This window comes from Conger conger, chromosome 1 (genome assembly GCF_963514075.1).
Source record: "Conger conger chromosome 1, fConCon1.1, whole genome shotgun sequence".
In the NCBI taxonomy this organism is placed as follows: domain Eukaryota; kingdom Metazoa; phylum Chordata; class Actinopteri; order Anguilliformes; family Congridae; genus Conger; species Conger conger.
The window spans coordinates 56,690,491-56,713,812 of record NC_083760.1 but is presented as its reverse complement, the minus strand read 5'-3'; the positions used below and the strand labels follow the sequence as shown (position 1 = coordinate 56,713,812).

Genomic DNA, 23,322 nt, shown 5'->3' with positions numbered 1-23,322 from the left:
TGAAGGATTTGAGCAAGTTGTGGAAGCCTGGGAGCTTCCAGTGGGCTGCAGGCACTCTCTCTCGCCGCTTCACTCTTCCTCTGCTTAGCTTCAGTTGCAGCAGCTGGCAGCCGCGAAACCCTGCTACACAAGACACTGCGCGCAACAAGCTTCTCCCCATGATGGAAGACACATGGTCTGGATTTGGCTGGTCCCTGCAGACAGAGCCGAGGGAATAAACTGGTGCATCGCTCTTACCGCCATTTAATCCAACAGAGGATTTTCTCTGTCCAAACAGAGGCTACCATTAGCCCAGTGAAGTTTTGTTTGGTTCAGTTTCTGGTATACTATTTAGACCAATTAAAGTTTTGCTGAAGCCAACCGGTACCAACAGTTTGTGTACTGGATTTTCGCTGTCAAACCAGCATTCACAATTCTCATATTCTCTAGAAGCAGCGGCTACAATTTAGTCCAATGGATGGTTGGCCTGGGTTGATAATGGGTGGGTCTCAACATAAAGAAACTATTATGTGTGCCTCAAAAACCAAACAGATGAATCTGAGAGTATGTGAACCTGTCATCTATAGCTTTGCTCTCACTAAATCCAGGGCCTTCCACAAAACATTCTTTAACCAGATAAGATCTCGCAGACGTACCATAACATAATGATAAACAACTGTCCATGGAGTGATTTCAGAGGCTGCTTTTAATATAAACTATAACGGGAGTCGAAATCCCGCAGTCAGGTCTCTGATGGGAGACGGGCTAGAACCGGCCTCGGTCAGTGGCGGAGAGAGTTTGTTTTAACTGCGATCTGTGGCCGGTATCTCATCATCACATAGAACGTTTCCAGGAACCAAGAAAAATTTGCTTGCGCATGAACCAGATGGAATGTCCCATTATGCTGGATAAATGTGAACTATTTCAGAAGGAAAGAAATCACGCAAGAAACACATGGACCAACACAAAGAAGAGGCTCAAAAGCAAAGCTGGATTATGAAGAAACGACCGAATGGCAATCACATCAAAGTGGACAACACCCTGAGATTTGATGCTACGTGACAGTGCAGGATTTTTTTCTGAGAACAGGCGAAGAAGGGGGGAAGTACTAACACAAAGCACTTCGGATTTTCGAGTGCAATTTCAGACTCGGACAAAGGACGATGGGCAAATCGAGATGGAAGTTTAGCTGTGATTGGCTTCCCCGGTGACCGCAGGTCTGAAGGTCCCAGGCACTCTTCTGGGGCCTCGTCTCAACAGCGTCTGTCAGGATCTTGGCTTGGCGTTGGAAATGGGTTCACTTATTTTTGTTTTTGTATGAAACAGTCAGCCAACACCTCAGGCTTTCTATAAAACCTATGAAGCAGAGTCCCCTTCAATGTTAAAATAAGGTTACAAGATGGTGAAGTATGTATGTGTGTGTATGTAGGTGGGGGGGATGTTTTAGCTAATTGTATTATTCTATTTTACAGTGGGCTCTACAATAATTAGCAACCTTGATAAATATGCAAAAAAGTGCTGTAAACTAAATAATAATATTTAAAAAGTGTAACTAAAGGTGTTCACTGTTTAAAGTTACAGAACTGAAACGTGCCTGTTCTATGATTATGTACTGTACTCTCTTCCATATTTCACTAACCAAACACAGACGGTATAACACTTGTACAATAAGAGTCAGTGAGGACAACCAAGTATAAAATTTACATTTATGAATGCTCCCAACTTTTTCCATCAAGCTTATACAGCATTATCAGCGTCTTAAAATGAGATTACAGGTTGGTTCAAAGAGCGTCTTAAATCCATTATAATGTTTTCTAGTTTTGTTTGATTTAAGTAAATTACCTGTACTTATGTGCTCTGCATGCACAGAAATGCGCCACCTGAGTAAAGCCTACAAGTGCTATTCTGTGCCCTTAATTGTGGTCAACCAGCAAGAGATAACTCCGATCTGAAACATGCACAGCCGGTAACACCACCTGGCCCCTACACTCCTTTGCATTGAGTTCATTTTTTAATACTGACTGCGCAAGAATGTACTGTACATGGGACTTACTTGAGCAGATGTTGAGTTCTGGGGCACGAAATCCGTAGTATCCAGACGGACAGGCGTGGAGGCACTCCCCATACTGCCTCATATCCTCCCTCCGCAGGAACAAGAACAGCTTTGGCTGGCAATTGAGGCACCCATTATCCTTGGAGCAAACAGAGCAGCCTTTGCAAATGGGGTATGCTCCATAACTAGCTGCAAAAAAGAGCGAGGATGCGTTAGCATACAGGCACATACCACTCGATCCACTGCACTAAAAGGGGATAACAATCTATCCACTTATTTTGAGACATACTTTTAAAAGCATTTCATCCTGCCTCCCAGTTCCAGTTCAACAGTTATTCCATGCCGCGGAGGTTACCAGTCACCAGGCAATAATGACCATTTCACACTCTACAAGTTACACAACAGTACTACACTAGATCTAGTGCAGTCTAGTCGATGATGTGTGGCCAAAACATTACATTTTGGTCCTTTGTTTATCGTGCTCAGTAAGGGCTGTCTTCATGGCACCCTTCCAAAGAGTTGGTTGGTATCGACGTCCAACCATTCCATATGTTTTACGCCTTTTTAATATACCATTACAGTGCTAATGTTTAACCATTTATGTATTGTTCTGAACCCATTACTCGACTTGTGAGGGCCAATTACCATCTGTATCTTCTGAATTGACAATTCTTTGGCTTTTCCCATACTGATGGTTGACAACGGGATTTTGCATGCTTGTTACTTCATTCTCACACTTGAGTGAAACAGTGATTGAATGACACAATTAACAGATTTTATTTACAATAATTGTTAGGGGTGCCAATAATTTTGGCACCTGTGGTTTTCAGAACAAATGAGATTGCTAAACAAAAAAACATACAGAAAATGTATTGAAATAAAAGCATATTGTTTCCCGTATGTTTGAACATAAAATACACATCATTATCCATGTTGTTTATCATATGCAGGCATTTCTCTCAATCTTTACTCAGGATGCCAATAATTCTGGAGCCCACTGGATGTGAGTATGATATTATGTGGCATTAAGGCATGAACATTTGCATTTGGTATATGGATGCCAGCCAGACCAAGATATATGAAATTCAAAACCTGAGAGTGAACAATGACGTGTAGCAGGACAGCTTGAGAACATTTTATATTTCTAGTCAACTGTGATATTGAATTTTTCATTATTAAATTATGAACAACAAACATTTATTGAGTTGCCATACAGTATTTGGGCAAAACTATTACTTTTATCAGAAAACAAGTGAATTAGTGTAAAACATAGCTTTCCATGGGCTAGCACAACCGCTTAACCTATCCCTGGCAGGACAAGTGCTGTATGACAGTGCTAAAAATTCAAAATTACAGTCGACTAGAAATATCAAACTTTCTGAAGCTGTCCTGTTACACTTCATTGTTCTGTATCAGATTTTGAATTTCATATCTCTTGGTCTGGCTGTCATCCATACCAAATCCAAATGCTTAATGTTCATGCCTTAATACCACATCATATCATACTCACATAATATCAGAGGTCAATTTAAGTCAGCAGACAACCACATAACCTCAGGAAACAGTGAAACCAAAAGCAACACTTGTGTTACAAAATGGTATGAGTCTTACAGATGCATAAACTCCATTAAAGTTAAATAATGCCAATACTGAATGTATATATTATTATTATTATTATTATTATTATTATTATTATTATACACTCATTTAACTTAACTGGACAGTGTGTTAAATTTGATGAAATCGTAAGAACATATAGATTTATGGCCAGATTAAATCAAATAGACAGACAGAAGGGAAAGGTGAAATATACATGTTCCAGATTAATATTCCTGAATGTGCAGGCCTACACCATAACCACCTTCCATTCATAAGAAATGTTCTTGGGCAAACAATAATGGCAAACAAGAAACACTGCTATTGCTGTTGAGAATTCTATCTCTAAGCAGTTGAGATAAAGTTACAGTATAAGGAGATTGTGAAAGATTCAGATTGTGAAGGCCTGGTTCGTTTTATGTTTCCTTACTATTAAAATAACAGTGACCAGGAGAAATTATTTCCAGAAAATCGTACAGCAGTCTACATTTTGCACAGCTACAACACCATCTGGTGCTCTCTCGTCACTAAATTTAGTTTGACAATACAACTTACTTTCTCCGAGGAAAGCCACAACTTGGACCAAAGTGAAAAGGGGGACATTTTAGAAATAACCTTAACTGAACCAAATTGAAGATTGATAGAAGACTTGTTTTTTCTATTAAGATTCAATCCTTACCAGCGTCTACTGAGTAAGGTGCATCTCATTGTATACAATGGGGTCTGTTTGCCAGATACTTTGAGTCTCTAAAACAATCACCTGTCATCCAATAGTGAACGTAAAACACATTTACATTTCACAACCAGTTGGAACAGCTCCTTCAGTGAGGAATGCAGCCTGCATATATTCCTTAAGGTTTACGCTTCGCTACAACACTGATCCCCACTCATGCAATGCAGAAGTTAAAGAAATACAGGTCTGTGGGATTGGGTTCTGCCTCAAAATGCAAAAATGGGAATGAGATTAAGCGATAATGGTGCTGCTCTGGTTGTCTCCAGACACACCGCACACTGACACATCATTGATCAAATTCAGATTGGCGCTCTATGTTCCCTGGCAATTTATCTTTTGCTGGGGCTGTCGCTCAACTACACTCTTGCTGTAGCTGTTTTTGGCTTGTCTGGGTTTTTTTTTTTTTTTACCACATTTGCACACATATTAAAATCCTTTTTGACAAAAGAATGCAATTAGTCTGAGTGTTGAGCCAATATATACACGTAGTATATGAGGAGGAAGAAGATCAAGCCAAGCTTGTTTTGAAACAGTCCATGCCTTTCGTATTTTTAATGTGTAATGTCACATCCAGCTTGTTCATAACTCGTATCTGCTCATCATCACACGTCCCAGGATTTCCATGAAACCGATAGCCGTAACCCTCCTATACGTCTCACTGTGTCAAAGTTTCAATAATACCAAAGCTTTATTCACAAAATAAGTCACTGATATGTGCTGTAGGAACAGTACTTTTTAACCGCGTGCTCCATATTTTTGGCTAAGTATCCATTCTTAGGTTCCAGGGATTTTCCTCCACAGGTAGACATCAAACAACTTATGTCTGAACCGATTTTCTCTAGTTTCATGATTCCAAATATTCCTCTGATAGGATAGACTTTAGCCGAGTGACACATCATTATTAAGGGGATTTTATTAATACTAATCCAGGGGGGAGGGCAAATGTTCTTGTGTGTGTGCTCTTTGTCATCCCTTTGTCTGTAGACGAACAGAATTGGGGAATTTTCGCAGATCCATATGACAGTCACGCAGTCAGTTATGTAGGCCATATTTACAGTAAACTGACAGCAATGGAAAACTGGCACATAATGCTCCATCCCGTGAAACTTAATATTATCACCATGTTGATGCAGGCCTACATATTTACTGAGAATTCATGTTAAATTCACTATGAAGTGCTGTTTTTCTTTGCGATCCAAAACAGAGGAAGAACATCCAAGCATCATTATCTCCATTTAAAGTTGGCTGACAATTATGGGTGACTACCACGACACCTTCTAATTCCAGAGAATGACAACTTACTCATCGACTTGCTTATAATAGAAGGGCAGTTTCAGAATACTGCATGTTATTATATACTGGCCTGGATTCAGTCAACATTAGTCTCAGAACATTAGTCATTTTAGGCAATTTAAAAGGCTATTTATTCAATACAAATGTACTTTTTAGCAACTAACCAAGTTCTTTGTGATGCAAAAAACGAACACTTGGATTTAGTTCTGATCTCAGAGGCTACGGAGAAATGCTGATTGAAGTCAGTTTCTCCTAAGCTTTGTACAATATTGCTGTACAGCAATGTGCAGGCTGAAAATTTGGTGATAGCATGTGTATAGCATGCCCAGTGAGCAGTGTTCAGTCTGAAGAACACGACAATCGTGTGTTTACAAGATTGTCACACAACCAGTTAGTGTCCCTGGGTTCTGTAAAAACTCCACATATTAAGAGTGACAGATAAAAGCAGAGGGGGACACAACAAAGATACTTTCATCCGTGTATTTGGGAAGGACAAAAAACTGTCAGCGTCAATGGTATTTCAACCAGCAGTCCTGGCGCCTGTTCCACAAAGCAAGATTACATAGTTAGCCAGATGACTGCACAAAGTAAAACCCAGAACAGCTCATTTTTTACTTCTGTCCAGGTTCCGGATTTGGGCGGGATCCGGGTTTTACCCTATGCAGTTATCCGACTAACTCAATAATCCAGCTGTGTGGAACAGGCCCCTGGAGGGCAATTTGTTTTGTTGTTGTTTTGTTCAGCAACTATTGCAGATACAAGATTATTACTAGATCATCCATTGATCAATTAAGCACTGATAACTAAAACTGACATACCATACTGCACTCCTGGGCTGAGGTTAAGAACCACTGCTATAATAACTGCATAAAAAACACGAATGGCTCTTTTCTCAGAAATGAGATCTCCATCTGAACATTAGTGTTCTGCGTCAGTTATCTTATACTTTCCTGATGAGGGACATGTGATTCATCTGACCAGTGATGGGGATTATCTGCATTATCTTCAATTATACTCAACTCACTAATCAATCACTGCCACAAGATCAGCTGCTAAATTTAGTACAGCTTTAATTCTCAAGTTGAGATGTTCACAGCCAACTTACAGCAATGATGTAGTTAACCAATTTGGCGATCTCTAAATGTGACAAGGAACAGAGACTAGGATATGACTCCCTAAATTGAAATATTTCAGATCTAATGTTCTTAAAGCCAGTGCTAATGGCAACCACGTGACATCTCTGGCGCTACTCCCCCACCCCAACCCCACCCCACCCCCCGGCTTTTATTGTAACATTTCATAAAAGACTGTTTGTTTGGGTTAATCTCACAACAAATTTGGATTAAGTCCAAAACAACAGACTGTAACTACAAACAAAATACAATGACTTTCGCTGTTTGAATCACACTGATCCCACATCCTACAATTATATACGGATAAAAGAAGGGAATGTACAATGGGCCAGTAAAGCTTTTTTAACGGCTATTATAAGATTTTATGTCAGGGTCATGTCTGGGGAAGGCATTCCCAACAAAAACCACAGATACAGTAAGAGCGGAACTCTGATTTGCTACGTCTATGGCCTATCTGAGGTTCAGCAGGCACCTGGACCAACTACAGACAGTGTAAACCCTTGGGTTGCTATTGACTGCACTGCTCTACAAGACATGCACTGACCACCCAAGCAAATATAATTTCAACAGCACATTATGAAAGAATACAGTAAATTGCATGCTATTTAAACAATCATACCAGATCAGTATTGTATTACCGTGCTATTTCAATATGTCAATATGTTTACAGTGTAGATACATTCAGAAACATCAGTTCTAGTTCAAGTTTAATCAAATTCTAGAAATGTTATTACTGTTTTAATGAACTTTTATTTTCATTTTCAGTAACTGACACTACAAAACAATAAAGAAACAAAGTGCCATAGCAGCATAGCTGTGGTCCTCAGACACATCATCAACAGGTTCCATACGGGAAGTCACTGAGTATTTACTGCTGAGCCTTGTGTGTGTTACAGTGAACTCACGACATGGTTCGGAGAAAAACTGTCCACCAGGGTCTAATAAGTAAAATGCATCTATAGCAATCAATAGCAATGTTACACGAGAAGAGAAATGATCCAAGTGGGCTGTTTGTGTTCCGTCTAAATTACAGCAGAAAGACCTAATTTGCCACCAAAGAGCATACTTTTTTCCAAAGGGGTTTTTGTTATGTTTTTTATTATGCCTACATGAAGTACATCTAGTGTTGCTGCACGACAAGATAAAGCAATGTGTTTCACTAAACTAAACACTCACATGAAACAATCTTCTATTTAGCCACTTCACTTTCAATCTACATCCAGACAAATATATGTGAGCAGTCCCTTTGAACAAAGGGTCTGTGTTGTTTCTAATGCTGGCTTTACTTTTACTGAGGTCTCTTGTAGACTCATACCAAATGGTCGATCATTTATTATTATACGGTCAGGTTGGGTATCAAAAAATTTTATGATGTAATACCAATTTCCATTTTAGTATAATCTGCGCAATCAATAGTTTGCTCACCTCATCCACTTAAAGTCTATATAGTGGCCTCAGAGGATAGAAGACCCCAATTAACCTTTAAAGCAACAGACCTTTAGAATTGCTTCCCTTCAAATGATAAACTAACATACTTGTACATGTAGCCACAAAACATGATTTACTTTTTACAAAAACATATACACACCACTCTGAAAACAACTCTATTGACTGCGCTTTTTAAGTCCAAACTCTGAACTTATAGAAAAGGGTCATTTTGAATACAAGACACCACAGGATTTCCTATTGTTGCAGTCTAACCAGTAGACAAGACATAAATGCAAGTCATTTGTAAGTGTCATTAGGTATGTGTTAGGTGGGATTGTTGTGGCTGTTTCACACACTTGAATTGGCTGGAGAACCTAGCAGCCTACCTAGTACATCTGACATGTACAAAGTACATGAGATAGTCACTGCTATTTCAGTGAATTCACTCATTTTGCACATACTTTAGTTATATTTTTCTCCATTGTTTTTAATACCCTTCTGGATAATGTCTCTGCTTGTAGACATTATGTTTTCCTTGAAAGTAAACTCTGTGTTTTCTGGTTTGATAGTAAATTGAAAATTGCCTGTTTCTTTGCTGACCTCAGTGGCAAGCCAGCAAGTACTGCTTTAGATTCTATTGCTGTTGTTCTAGCATTTGTCTCAGAAACTGCAATACATCCACATTTGTGGGCCATCAATTGACAACACAGCCATAAAGGCCAACCATAACTTATTCCAAGCCATCAAAAATGACCGCAGCACACAGAGAGCACAGTATCTGAGGGGGAAAAAAAACAAGGAATTATTGCAGACAGAAATCTATTTGGCTACAGCACAGCCACCTATTACCATTCCTCCCAGTGTCTGCAAAGTATTTCTTGTTTATTCAGGTGAGTGTGGGATACTTCTGCAGACATTTCTATCCTGCATTCATCCAAAACAGATGCAGAATGCAGGAGAAGATGCTGTTTTTGGACTGCAAGCAATTCACTCCATAGAGCTGGGAGGCCTGGAAGTTTGTTTTCATTGCGCTAATTAGTTTTGTTGTGGGATTCAATGGCACCGCAGTCTCAGGTACACTTAATGGCTGAAAAACGCAGGCATTGGCCTCCGCTGCCAAGGAGCCAATTTGAAAGGGGCAAGACCTGGCAACCCTGCACCACTCTCGCACAAACACTTTCAATGACATCATATGGCAACTCGTTAAGTCCTTTGCTACTTTTAAACCGTAAAAAAAAACTAAAACTACTTATCTTTTATGTGAGAAATTTGAATGTTCCCCCCAGAAATCTTGCTAAGAGTCATCAACTGTAATGAAAAAGCAATCTGGCCTCATCGTTGTGTTTATTCAATTTGTTTTAACCGTGTGGCGGACAGATGTGTTGCCATAAAGTTCGCGGGTGAATTGCAGGAGAAGCTACCTTGCCAAGGGTTATTTTCTGTCTATGTTATAAAGGCCGCTCTCTGACTAGACACCCTGCTAGCTAAATAATGAGGCAGACCCAAATGACATTCAAGCCAATTTACACACAATTCTACTTTTCATGAGAAAACTTCATTAATCCCAATTATGGACTACCAACGGCAATTCATAGCAGTGCAGCATACTCTTCCAGCAGAATAGGGATGCTGACATGTCATTTAAAGGGTGAAGTTGGATTCTCTCAATGCTTTAATTATTTTTTAAGAGGCCACACCATATTACTGGCCATATTACTGTAAATGAGATCTCCATGTACATGAAATTTGCATCACACCAACTGCCTTTTTGCCATACCTGCTTGGAGCTAACCCAGAAAAGGCAGCTTATTTTCAGGCAGAGAAGAAACATGCATGGACACTAAAGACATGCAGCGCGCTTCGAATGTACAGTATATACTGTATACTGTGCTTGTGAAAGGGAAACCTCAGGCCTTGTAAGCTACAAAGCCACAGGCTGGTTATGAGGTTTTCTCCTCTTATGTGGTGGAAATTACACTCACCAACAGAATCTTATATGTATACTTTACTTCATAATGTTGAAGCGATTATTGTCTTTTTTTCCCCTTTCAGTAACGATTTTCAGCCTTCTGTGATCCTATCCAATCGCATATCATCAGGAGAGACCATTTCTCCAGTTTTCACACATTTCCAATCAGCAGGCTTCAGCAGTCCATATCATCTTTTGCACTGAATAAAGCCTAGTGCTCAACTCAGTTGTTGTTACGTACAATAGCCAAGAATCTGGTTTTCTGAAAGAAACATTCCTTTCGAGTTAAACCATATTCTGGTTTCAGCTATGCAAACCCGCTACCCTCACACACTCTCATACAACAACTGCTGGTGGCAGGAGAAATGCCTCCTCGTGGTGAGCTTCAGACTGCCCTAATTTTAACAAGCCTTTTGATTGGTAGTCATTGTTCCACACTGTGAAAGTTGCTATATGAAAGCTACATCAAACCGCCCGCATTTGGTGCATACAACTTTATTGGTCATGGTTTTGAAAATCACACTTCTGTCAAAAATAGGAGGGGAAGAATAAATATAACCCAATCCTAAGCGCTGAAGGCACATTTCTGTTCTAATTTAGCAGAAAACATTTTGGACCTGCCTTATACAGCTGGAAATAGTCAAGATTAGGATATATTTTTTTCAGTTTACTTTAACAGATCGTACTGTATACAGATGTTTATAATTTTCGATAATCCTACTGCTTTTAATGATTTTGCAGCATGTGTCCATACCAGTATTTCTTTTCAAACTGGCTCAAGTCAAAGTATTCATAGAACAAAAACAGTTTGAGTACAGCGGGCATTTACATGTCTATTTATGTCAAATTTGGACAGGCAAATACAGTAAATATCTAAAGCACCTTGTGGAGTTTCACAGTGAGCAACGAGGCCCTGTTGGCAGCAAAGGAAGTGGGAAAATAACCAGGTGATTCTGATCCACACCTATTTCCACTGGCACAGGGAAAAAGAGGTCTGGGGAGTCTCTGGTGTGGTACAATAGGGTTTGCAGACTTTTCCTTCTTACAGGTATCTGGGGATGAGAATTTGGGTGCGAACCGTGACGCCTGCGTGGTCACCACCAGTCCAGGTGTTCCTAGCATTTTGGAAGATATGGCACTTCCTCCTCCTGATCCAGCCCCCGTTTCCAGCCCATTCCTCTCCTGCATACCAGTCACCTTTCAGTCCCTGGAAGCAGGAAACCTCTCCTCATGCACGCTTTTCATAGCCATTCACGTCATAAAAATAGCGTTTAGCCACAATCTCCTTTTCAAGAGGTTTGGCTCTCCCACTGTCCATTTCTCAAAGAGGCTTCATTTCCATAAACCGTGCAACAGTGCGCACCCACAGATATTGCCTTATGCTGATGTTGTGGGATTGCTTCACACGAAACTTCATTAGTCACGGGACGCTTCCCAGCAAATCTCCAACAACTGAAGCGGTACTGGTAAAATACCACTGGTCTATCTTGGCAAGCACATCATCAAACCTGTCGTAGTGTATTTTAGGGACAATCTGGAAGTACTCTCCATCTTTTAGTTTTAATTCCCCTGATTATCAAGGGTTTATGCATATTTGACTTGTGCCTCAAGCAAGTATGAAGGTTCCACGCGTTTATTTGTGCATTCTATCATGGTTTTGACTTAGACCTGGATACCTGGTGCAATATGTCACCAAACATCTGGACTAGCTGACACGTAAAGAGAGGAAAGCTTCTCCTTTATTAAAAAACATGCTACAGTCTTTCACTCTTAATCAAGTTGATGGGCCCAGACGAAGGACAACTGGTACAGTGCCTCAGACATGCCTTCAGTGTTGGGCTCCAACATTGCGACCCATGACCTTGCAGAGCCAGTGTTTCAGGCTCTGTTCCCACACTGCTATAATATGTTACAAGGAAATAATGGTTACTGTAGAAACTTCCAGAAACAAAGGGCCTGGCTGCAGGGCAGAGCCTTAGCCTCTGGCTTATGCTCCTGCACGTCCATCTCACTTACATGGCGAAATGTCATCATTACTGTATGTTCAGAATGAATCAAGATCTTTAATCTTCATTCGAGATGGACTTGAACTTAGCCCCATCATATGATCTTGATGAGGTCCGTACACTACGAAAAAGAATGTGTGTGAGAGTCTGGCTGGAGGCGCCTGCAGGGAGAGCTCATGTGCCTCCAAAAAGGCGGATATACATGACAGGAGCAGCTCTACAACTACTTCCCAATGCACCTGTTATCTACACATCCAGAACAATCTAAAGAATGGCTACTTTAGTCGTGTCACATTTGAAAGTTTTGCCAGCTTAATTCATTAACTGTATCACAGTTTCCGCAAATAACAGTGCAATTGCGTAACTGAAAACTTGAAATCCTTGTTCATATTCAACCGAGGATGTGTGTTCCATTACAGCAATTACTAACAAGCCTAATTAGTGCTGGCTGGACACAGTGTGCATGATTTGTCAAGGTACATCATTAATTCAAACAACCTTCAAGTCGTTAGTAGTGATGGTTTGTTTTCCTTGTCAAGGCATTTCAGACACAGGGAACTCCTCAAGTACATTTTAGAGAGAAAAGGAAATGTGCTTTCCTCTTTAAATATAGAGGGTGACTCAAATTAGCACACCTGTTGGCAATTTATCACACATAAACCTCACACCTAATTTTCGCACCTGTATCCCGATTTGCTGCAAGTCCTGAAAACAATTCGGTCACACATGCTTTCGCAAAAACGCAGGCATTAAAGTATCTGCGGAGTAGGCCGTGGGCTCCACATGTTTCCAGAGGACAAGCGGATAGGTTTCTTGGGCGAGGTCTGGGGAGCATTTGGAGGCATCGCAAACACTAGACAAGATGCTTAAGATTTTTACACACCGCGCTTCGAAACACCACCTCCCCCATTCCACCCCCGCCCCTTCCAACGAGGGCACATCTCAGAAAAAAATCAAAACAGAAATGAACAGAATGCTTCTCCTTGCCAGGAAACATAAAAAAACAAAGAATGCCGGGGGTTTCTGATCCCTCACCGCCCTTCCCCCAAACCGAACGCGTTCTTCAAGCCTTCCCTCCTCGCTCTGGTGGCCCCCTGCCACCCGGGTGCATGTGAACCATGCTGCACAGTTATACCCCATTAACCCTTTAACAAGATACACCCACGTGCACCCCACGGCCCGCGCGGGAGATCTGAAGTCATCCTGAGGGTCAAAAGTGGAGTGCACAACAGGGGGACAGGGGCGAGACGGGGTTTCGTTTTCACACATGGCCAAAAGAGAAAGGCAACATCAAAGCCCCTGTGCCCGATCCTGCAGCTCTGTGGACACAAACCCGCGCTTTGCACGAGGCGTGCGCAGTTACTCTTCTCCGAACGCGAGCAGAGTGCCTTTTGTTATTTCACAGGACTGTTCTGTAAAAATATGTGGCTTCTGGCCGCAAAACTTGCGTGGGACGCTTGTTTAACACTAGTTGCTGCCCTGTTCATTCAAACTATTCAAATTTAAGTAATTATATGAACCCATTCATTGTTTTCAACTATTTATAATATTCCACTCTTCATACAAACATTGTGAGATAAGATTGTACCTGTATTGCTTTCTTGCATTCAAGTAGATACTGATATTGATCATTTATAATGAGTAAACCTGATCATTTGTAGATCCTGACCATTTTGAGGAATCCGATGGGACTTAAAATAAAAAAAATACACTCATTTACTGTTCTCAGAACAATAGAAACATAAAAGCATATACAAAAATGAGTTGGCCTCACAAGTAAAGTCTTCTTTAAACTTCATTACCTAATTTAATTATCAGCATGAAGCAGATGTTTTTGGCATTCAAGCCATCTAGGAAGCAGACAAGGAATGCCCTGTAAAAAATGTATTAAGATAAATAACTAAATAAGAAATAAACCCTTTTTCCAGATTAAAAGCAATCTCAGAGAATGAAAAGAGCACATCTTCATCTTTCTGTCAGGCAGACAGTCTAACTCTGAGCAGCTCACTGCTCTGCAGTCAGTCTTGTCCTTTAAAACCTGCAGAGCTGGTTACAGATTTATTAGATTTTCACTAAATCATCACGTTCCACTCGATCCAGCTGTCCATCACACTTACCCACCACAAACAAGACCTTTACATTTTCCGCAAAGGTCTTCGCTTAGTGAAAAGGTTATAAATTACTGCAAATCCCTATCCGCAGAAAAATAATTTCAAAAATGCATACACTGCATATTAAATCACTTGTAAAATTACACAGTCCTGGATCAACATCAGTATTAACAAAATTCCCTAGAGCCAGAAGTCCCTAAAATCATTTTTGTCAACTTCACAGTGATTTAATGACAATTTTGATGCAGATCAATGTCCAATGCTTGGTAAGAAATGTACTTTAAAAGATGTCCTTATTATTTTGAAGAGAGCTTAGATGAGGAATGTAGAGAATGGCTGAACTTCTGCACAAGTAAAATTATCTCCTATTATTGGAACGGCATATAAAAATGACAAGTTTTTGAAGCTATTAGCCAGTCATACGAGATAATGACATGGCATCAGAGCATGTTCATAATCATGGTCTTTTAAAATAAAACTCCAGGTGTACTGGCCAAACCGTAACTACAATCAACTTGAAACGTGACATGGTATTGCACGGCTACAAGTGGCGTCTAATATTCAGACTCTAAAAACCGGTGTTTGTGTTTCGGGTGAAGCTAGGATTAAAAACCTATGGAGTGGGCGTTCCTCTTCAGGGCGATGTGTTCAAACGGGAAGCTGTCTGAGGTGAGCCCTGCTCGCAGCCAGCCGGCGGGTGCGGATTCAGTGGCCGCCAGCGCCACGCAGACGAATTCATCTACGCAAGGGCTGTCACCCACCCCAAGGTGTCGTGCACGTGTGCATCCACATGAAGGAGCGGCGAGGCCTGCGTCTCCACGTCTCCGCTAATGCGACCGCGCGGCCACGGTCCAATCGGGACCAGACGGTGGCACACACCCGGTTCAGCGCGTGCCTTATGGGGCTGCGGTTTCCAGTGCGCCGCCCAGATGAACGTATCGTTTCCATTCGCCCGATGATTGCGGAAAATCAAATAGGTGGTGCAAAAAAATCTCCTTTTAATAGAAATATGTATGTTTAGAGATGCGATGCAGACGAAATCAAGTTGCAATTGTTGCATATTTTGCCAGTTAGTGTTTTGACTCGAGAGGAACAGGGTGTGGATAACTGCTTTCCTCTGGTCTGGCACCAGTACGTGGATATACTGCAGTTTGTGTTAACCCTTTAGGCCAGTTCACACTCGGCGAGGAACACAGGATGTGAATCCAGTTTCTGAATGTGAGACCCGGCGTGTTCATACTCCACAGAACTCTTTTCTCAGACACATTCTTTACATAAATCACAGCCTTCAGACAGCTTTTAAAAGCTGGGCGAGATAATCCATTACAGGAGAGAATAATTTTCATCAATCAAGAAAATGAATGCCATAACCTTTAGTTACAGTTACTAATGAAGTGAGAGGACTCAATACATTTGCCACATTTCATAGACGTGCCAAGGGTCCTCCAAACATTATTTCCCTTTACTCGACAAAGTAAAAGAAAACTAAACAATCTGCACTGAACCTATTATCTGACCACATGAGTGGCATGAAGCATTTAACTGTATAATGACAAATATTATCACAAGAGCGATTGTGTAAGGGAGGAGACTGTTACTGACTCTTGCAGATGGCCAAACGAGCATGTTTTCCTGTATCGGCGATTGGCTTCTATTTCAATGCTCCAGGCCGTTTGTGAAAGAAAAGCATTGTAATAATATTGCAACCCTAATTTAACGTCTCAAACAAAACATACCTGCAAGCTAGCAAAGCGAGGATACGCTTGGCTGAACCACCACAAAGCAGTATAAAAATAAACAAGGTTGACATGGCTACTTCAGTGTTCACCGGAGAAACACTTCTTTTTTTTTTTGTCCTCCCTCTGGTAGTACTCTGAGAGCAGTACTGTTTTTTTTAATACAGCCCAAAACTTTACAGCCAAACTGAAGGGTGACGAGCGCATCAGTGTTATTGATGTTACCCTGCCACATACTGACCATTGCGGAATCAGCACTGTAAATCTGTTTGAGTAAACATGTGAACCACACATAACTCCTGTTAGCGCATATGTCTTACTCATCATGCTGATGACAGCTGTTTATATGGGGACAGACAGCATGGTAGGAAGATATGGCTTCTATTCAAAGAAAGCAATATCAAGTTGTAGTTAATTCAGCCAAAATGTAACACAAGCACATAGCAGTAATTAGAAATATTGAAATAATTCAGATTTGTTTCACTCTTCAACTTATCTCCCTCCTGTATAATTATTTATGTACTCTTTAAACCAAATTACAAAAAATAAAAATAGAAAATATAGGCACTCGCCACAATTGAGGTCTCCCTAACTGCACACATTTAATAATACCAACAGGATGAACAAATAAGTCACAAACAACACATGTCCAAAATGGTTATTTTTGTGGCTCATAAATGAAAAAAAAAGGGTTTTACAGAGTGACAACCACATATTTCAGGCCCACAACCCATTTGGAGTAATTTCTGAGCATGGGATATTTGCATACAAGAGCGAAATCACAAAGGCGCACACTGCAGAGACAAATGGTGACAAACAACAGCAAAAAAATACCATATATACAACACAAAGGAAAAAGCTCGCCAAAATCTGCATAAATCAAGTAATGTAGCCCAATACTGCAGAAAAGAGATGTGGCACAATGGTTAAACTGCTCAATGCCTGGAAATCACCCTGAACGCATGCTCATATTGGACCTAATTGAACACTTTGTATGCAGTACCTTAAGGCTAGACTCATGAATATTGTATGTTTTCGATAAAAAATATATAATCCGTGTTGCTTTCTGTTACACAAAGTACAGCAATTCCTTTCCTGTAGGGTGGTGCCTGATTGTCATCAGATTTTTGGCATTAACCCTTAATTAGCCAATTAAATCAATATCGGCAGTTGTGCAAACCTATGCAGTGTTGTACTCTCAAATGAGACCAGAGACTCTTTCCTGTTAAGATGTGCACTGCAGCAGAATGGTAGTTCAACAATACGGACTAACAACAATTGCAGCTGCAGTTCACTCTCAACATAATAATCCACCCCAGTCCTCAGCCTCTCCCCCAGACCCTGATTCCTCAGGGGTGACCACCAAAGACCTGTGCGCACCCTTCCACAAACTTGTGAAAGACAATGAGCCGAGCATTAGGGCGCAGTGATTACAACCATCTGCCGCCCTGATTAAAAACACGCTTGGCTTCTGAGCTCCGCAGAAAGCGAGGGCTCCGTTTGATAGGAGCTCAAGTCGTCTTCACCCCGTCCCAGAATTGGCAGCAGCCTGCACGGTGATCGGAGTGGGCTGACCGAATAGGCATCGGGTGGCCTTAGCAGGACCAGAGGGGCGGCTGGGATAGGGGAGGGCAGGGTGTTAGCTCCCGGGTCCTCCGGACTCTCAAATTAGAGGCGGTTCTGTGCTGTGAGACGGTTTAGTACATCTGACCTGCACACTTCCTCTGCCTTCCACAGGCATTGCATGCTGGGGCTTATTTTGATGTGGTGTGTAAGTGTAATTAGAGGTCTCATAAAAGCAGAGGAAAAGCGCTGTCCATCTGCAGCACGTGGTGCTGGGGTGTAGCAGCTCCCCAGATTAGGGTCGGAGTAGCTGTAGTGATTTGCGAGGGCGTAAATATCCGGGTTAGAGGAGGCGGAGGGTGTGTGCAGGAGGTCTCCAGACGTAGTCGCTGTGGCGTTATGGAAAACTCACAAGCATTAGCGTGTTGGTATGCACTGGGAACAGACAGACAAGTACGCTGAACAATGGCGGTCAGGAACAAGAAAATGGAAGCAACCTGGCAGAAAGAGTACAGGTGTGAATGATGCACAGGATAGCCAGCTGCTATGTATCTGTCCATAAGATAAAGTGAGCAACTGCTTGTCATTAATAAGTAGCTGTTTATCATTACTAGTACAACTCAGGCTGCATTTGTTAGGTGCATGTCACTGGCAAAGCCAGCTTTACAATTGTTCGGCAACAGAGCAGCACCTAAGTGCTACTTTAAAGCATCAAAAGAGGGGAAAGGGCAAAACCTAATATCGTGAGGACCACCATGGTCAGCCTGTTCCTCCTGCTCTCCAACAGAGTGAGGTTACCCAGTTCACAGGCCTCCCCTGGTTCGCAGGCCGCAAGGACTGGTGTGCCAGCAGTTCGCCTCCGCCATTCTGATTTCGGTTTTCAAAACTACGACACGCCATGGCGCCATATGCTCCCAATTTGGCGGTCCGAGGCCTTTCTGGACCTGAGGCCCCTTCTGCATGCCCACGCAAACAATGCTTGGAGATGAATAGCAAAAGCACTCATGTCTGAGTCTGCCACCACGCCTTTGAACCCCGCAAACAAATCCAGGACTTTGTTTTTACCTTCATGGAGAAATAACAGCTGGGAAGCCATTTACTTAAACGGCTAGCAGAGCGATGGCACATTCATATTTGCCATGTTATAAAGTGCTCACCGAGTGTTCACAGTGCTCATTTGACAGTGCTCACGTTCTCTACGTTTGTTTGCAGGGGGATACCTCAAAGTTTCCCACTGTCCTACTCGGTCAGTATAATTCAGAGAGTACAGTTTTAATTGCTTGTCTATGATGTGCCCTCAAATTTGACTTACTGACCCTTGACCCTAAAGATGTTAATAGCTGCTCAGACAGGGGTGGAGGGTGAATGCTGTAAATGCTGCTTTTCCTAATGAATTCCAAATCTAGTGCCCTCCTCTTACTGTGAAGCCATTTAGTGGCTCTTTTTGCTTCCTGGTGTTATGCGCAGCTTGGAATAGCTCCCATAATGGGGTTTTACCACTCAATAAACTACACTATCAGACCAAATTAAGAAAACTGGCTTGACATATTTAGAAGCTTTATAAGGAAACATATTAAGTAATAATTGTTTTAAAAGCATATAACAAAAAATGCACAAACCTAGGTGAAGGTTACAAAAAGGCGCTCTTTCCCGGAGATGGTACACTAAACCTTTTGTCCACAGCTGGAGTTTCTAATCACCATAGCATAATATATTGACTACGTTATAGCATATGTATTGGGTCCATTTTATATCACATTTCCAAAAATGGGTTTTTACAGCATGGTAAATTGTTGCCGGAAAGAAAACATCTGTTAGGCATTTTGTATTACTAACACATGGGACACTATGATGACAACGATTAAGGGTGGAATAGAGTACCTCTGACGTTTTCTTTAAAGCAAAAAAAAAAAAAAAAAGGCAATGAAAAATTCAATGTATCGCCATGATAAATGAAAATGGATTTAACAGTGTTATAAAATCAGCCTCTACATCCATTGGAAATCAATCTTTCTCTCCTCTCGTAAACGAAACATCTAGGGTTTCAAGTCTTAAAGCCTAAATCTAAATTCTTAATGAACAGCCTCTAAATCTTACCACTGTACCACCACTTTGCCTGCAATGCTCAGCACCAAAGTACCATTTTTTGTTCTTTCACACCATTATTTTCTTGCACGTCTCTGAAAATAATAAAATAAATGTTTTGTATGCATAAATGTGAAAATATAACTGGAAAAAGTCACTACTGCTAAGGTTACTGAAGCTTATGGGCTAGCTGACAGAGCAGTTAATGCACAACAGTCCACCAGCCACCGACCCCCTACACTACCTCATGATTCTATAGTGGACTTAAGTGGAGATTAGCTTTGCCATTAGTAGCTGTTATGCATTTAAAACATATTGTCTTGAGCTGAAAGGTTCCCTCAATGCTAAAGTAAAAATACATGCATTTACATCCAAATACACTCTCATAGCTAGCGTTTTGTTGTATATTTAATTCCTTCGAGTGTAGTCCTTTGCTATTCTGCATATAATCCCTTCAAATGCATCTGCACATCTTATTTAGCATTCTGATATGGCTGTTTTGTCGAAAAAAAACAAAAACAATAAGAGATAAGCCGCAGTCGATCATGTGGCCTTTAACTAATCCTATTGAATACAAGTTCTCTGCACTGCTCATAGAAGGGATAATTGCCTCCAAATTTCTCTAGGTGTTGAAGTAATGAAGACGTTTTCCTAAAGGCAGTGGGTAGTGTGTTAATTCTTGAGAGGAATGAGAAGCACTGGTCAATATGATGATGAAGATGATGATGATGATTATGATGATGAGGCTGAATACTGAGCGTTCCCTTTCTTGTCATAGCATTGATTTTTTATGTCATCTTTTTTTTTGCTCAATATTTCCTGTTGTTTCTATCGTTTTATCTCAAGAGGGTTTTAGAGGTTGAAGTCTATTCATCTCTCAGCCACTATGTTGCAAAAAGAACAGATATAGATAATCAAACCCAGATGAGTGGAATAAATAAAGACATATTAAACAGGACATTCCATGTTTTAAAGACTGCAGTGGAAGATTTGTAACCATTCTGTGTCTGAGTGTGCAGAAAACTGCCACACACATGCACACTGACTCCTTCTATTGCATATACACTCAGTGAGCACATTAGACTTATTAAGTCTTCTGTTGCTGTAGCCTATCCACTTAGGGGCTTGTCGTCGTGTGTTCAGATATGCTCTTCTGCACACCGCTGTTGTAATACGTGGTCATTTGCGTTACTATCACCTTCCTGTCCGCTTTGACCAGTCTGGCCTTTCTCCTCTGACCTCTCTCATTAACAATGTGATTCTGTCCGCAGAACTGCTGCTCACTGGATGTTTTTTGTTTTTCGCACCATTCTCTGCAAACTCTAGAGACTGTTGTGCGTGAAAATCCCAAGAGATCAGCCATTTCTGAGGTATTCAAACCACCCTGTCAGACACCAACAATCATTCCATAGTCAAAGGCTCATGGTAAGAGCAATAATCTGGCAGTCGGAGGGGTGCTGGTTCGATCCCACCCTGGGTGTGTTGGAGTATCCCTAAGCAAGACACCTAACCCCCAAATTGCACCCAAGTGCTCCTTGCATAGCAGTGAGTGAATAAGAAGCATCAATTGTACAGCGCTTTGGATACAGATGCGATATAAATGCAGACCATTTACCACATGATTGGCTGATTCAATATTTGCATTAACAAGCTGATGTACAGGTTACCTAATAAAGGGATCACTGAGTGTACACACTCACACTCAACATAATCATGTGCATGTTCACACACTCACACGCACTCTCACATTTACACTCTTCTGTACATATTCACACACCCATATGTCTATACTCAGGCACAACACTCTCCAACATATGCAACACTCACACATTCACACAAACACTGTCACATACACACTTGTGTGCATGCACACACACTTTCACATATACACTCACAGACACTCGTAAATCCACACACAGTCTCTCACATTAGCACGCCTGCGCACATGCACTCACACGCACACGCGCACTATGAGCAGCGGGAGCCAGCTGCTGCCCTTGAAGAGAGGAACTCAATCCCAGAGTGCTGAGCTCTGACTTGGGTCAGGACTTGGTGGGATGTAATCCCTCTCAGGTGATCTCTTCAGACATCGTTTTCTCATCCTTAAACCCCTCCGCTGAGCTGTTTAAGAAGCACAGAATTAACTCTATTTTACGCTGCCAGTTCCTCGTTATGCTCAGATAACACCACCCTGGGTGGCATCACCTGACGGAAGGGACAGCGCGGTGCCAGTCAGGGGCGTCACACGAGGCGTTCAGCGCATCTGGGGAAAAGCGCGCCAACTATGGAAAAAAAAACTGTCACGGATAAGAATGGAATGTGAGATGTGGCACGGTCACACAAGGGTGTCGCAGTTTTTCGACAGTAAAACAATTGTTAATTGTGAATGGCCACCCCCAGGTCATTTTTCTCCTTTTCCAAATGCAGAATGGCAAGCTGTGAAAACTTTGGGAGCTCTCCACTTCCCTGTCAGACAGTTAATCAAAGTATTATATTGCCCCTGACTACACGGGGCCAATGGTAACTTGCACCGGGCGACTTGGGACCTGCTGCAAGCTTTCGGTAAATGCGGAGCCGTGCTCTGCGCGCCGTGTCTGCGCATGAGTCTGCAGGAGAGGGCTCCCTGGGGATCACTTCAGGATCCAAGGCCCTGGCTGGAGTCTCTCTCACAGTGACCTTCTCAAAGGCAGCGGGGGTGGGCCGGGGGTGGTGCAGTATAGGAGCTGGGGGCTGGGGAGTGGGGGAAGCGTACTTCATAAAGCAGTGTACATAGCGCAAATCTAGGATCAGTTACAGTTACAGTTATTTAAACAAACGCTTGTTGGACAGGCGGGTTGGGGGTTGGGTTAGCTGTTCCTGGATCAGTGCTTGGAGGCCCACCCCATCTGTGCAGAACTCATAAAGTGGGTAACTTGATCCTGAGCTCCAAATGACACTTGGTCGGTATCCATCGCAATACCAACAGGAAGTTATGCAGTCCATAAAATGTTCAACACTGGGATACATCTGCTGTTAAACCGCAACCAGTAGGGATGACTTAATTCATTTAAATTCTTTATTTCAACAAGTAGGCCTACCACACACAATGTCTATGTTGCTTCACGGTTAGCTAAAACATGTCATCTGCAGTACCTGGGCAGGAAAGATAATGCAAGAACTACATCACTCACCCAAATAAACAACACTTCAAAAAGCATCAATCCAACAAAACAAAAGCTCTGCAACAAAAGGAGCACAACATCTAGAGTCTGGTCTAATGAGCATGATTAATTAATGAGACAGAACAGACTCGCAAACTCTTCTCGTCTGCAGGATTAACACCACCTGACCCCCAGGGCTCTGCCTTAAAAATCCCACAAGCTTCCAGCACATACATAGCCCCCAAGAGCTCACAACGAAGGTCACTATCATGACCCAACGTAGCTACAAGCACTTCCCGCATGGTGCTGAAATGATAGAGCGCAGACTCCTCTCCATCCCTCAGCACAATCAAACGAACGCCGGAGAAGACTCCGATTCCCATAACACATCATACTGCTCGACAGCGGATGGTCCTCTGCATCAGTCCCTCTTCGACTCAGCGTGCAGTTCTGAGCTGTCCACCCTGCTCTTGTGCTGGAGGAGCATGGGATTTAGG

General features: G+C 41.8%; 1 protein-coding gene across 1 annotated transcript in view; it reads right to left on the bottom strand.

Moving 5' to 3' along the window:
- Window positions 1-23,322, bottom strand: part of rspo2 (R-spondin 2) — a 56,240-nt gene that overhangs the window by 28,446 nt on the left and 4,472 nt on the right. The window contains exon 3 of the mRNA XM_061261385.1: window positions 2,033-2,221. Within this exon, the coding sequence (XP_061117369.1) occupies window positions 2,033-2,221 (189 nt within the window). The remainder of the gene's footprint in view (window positions 1-2,032; window positions 2,222-23,322) is intronic.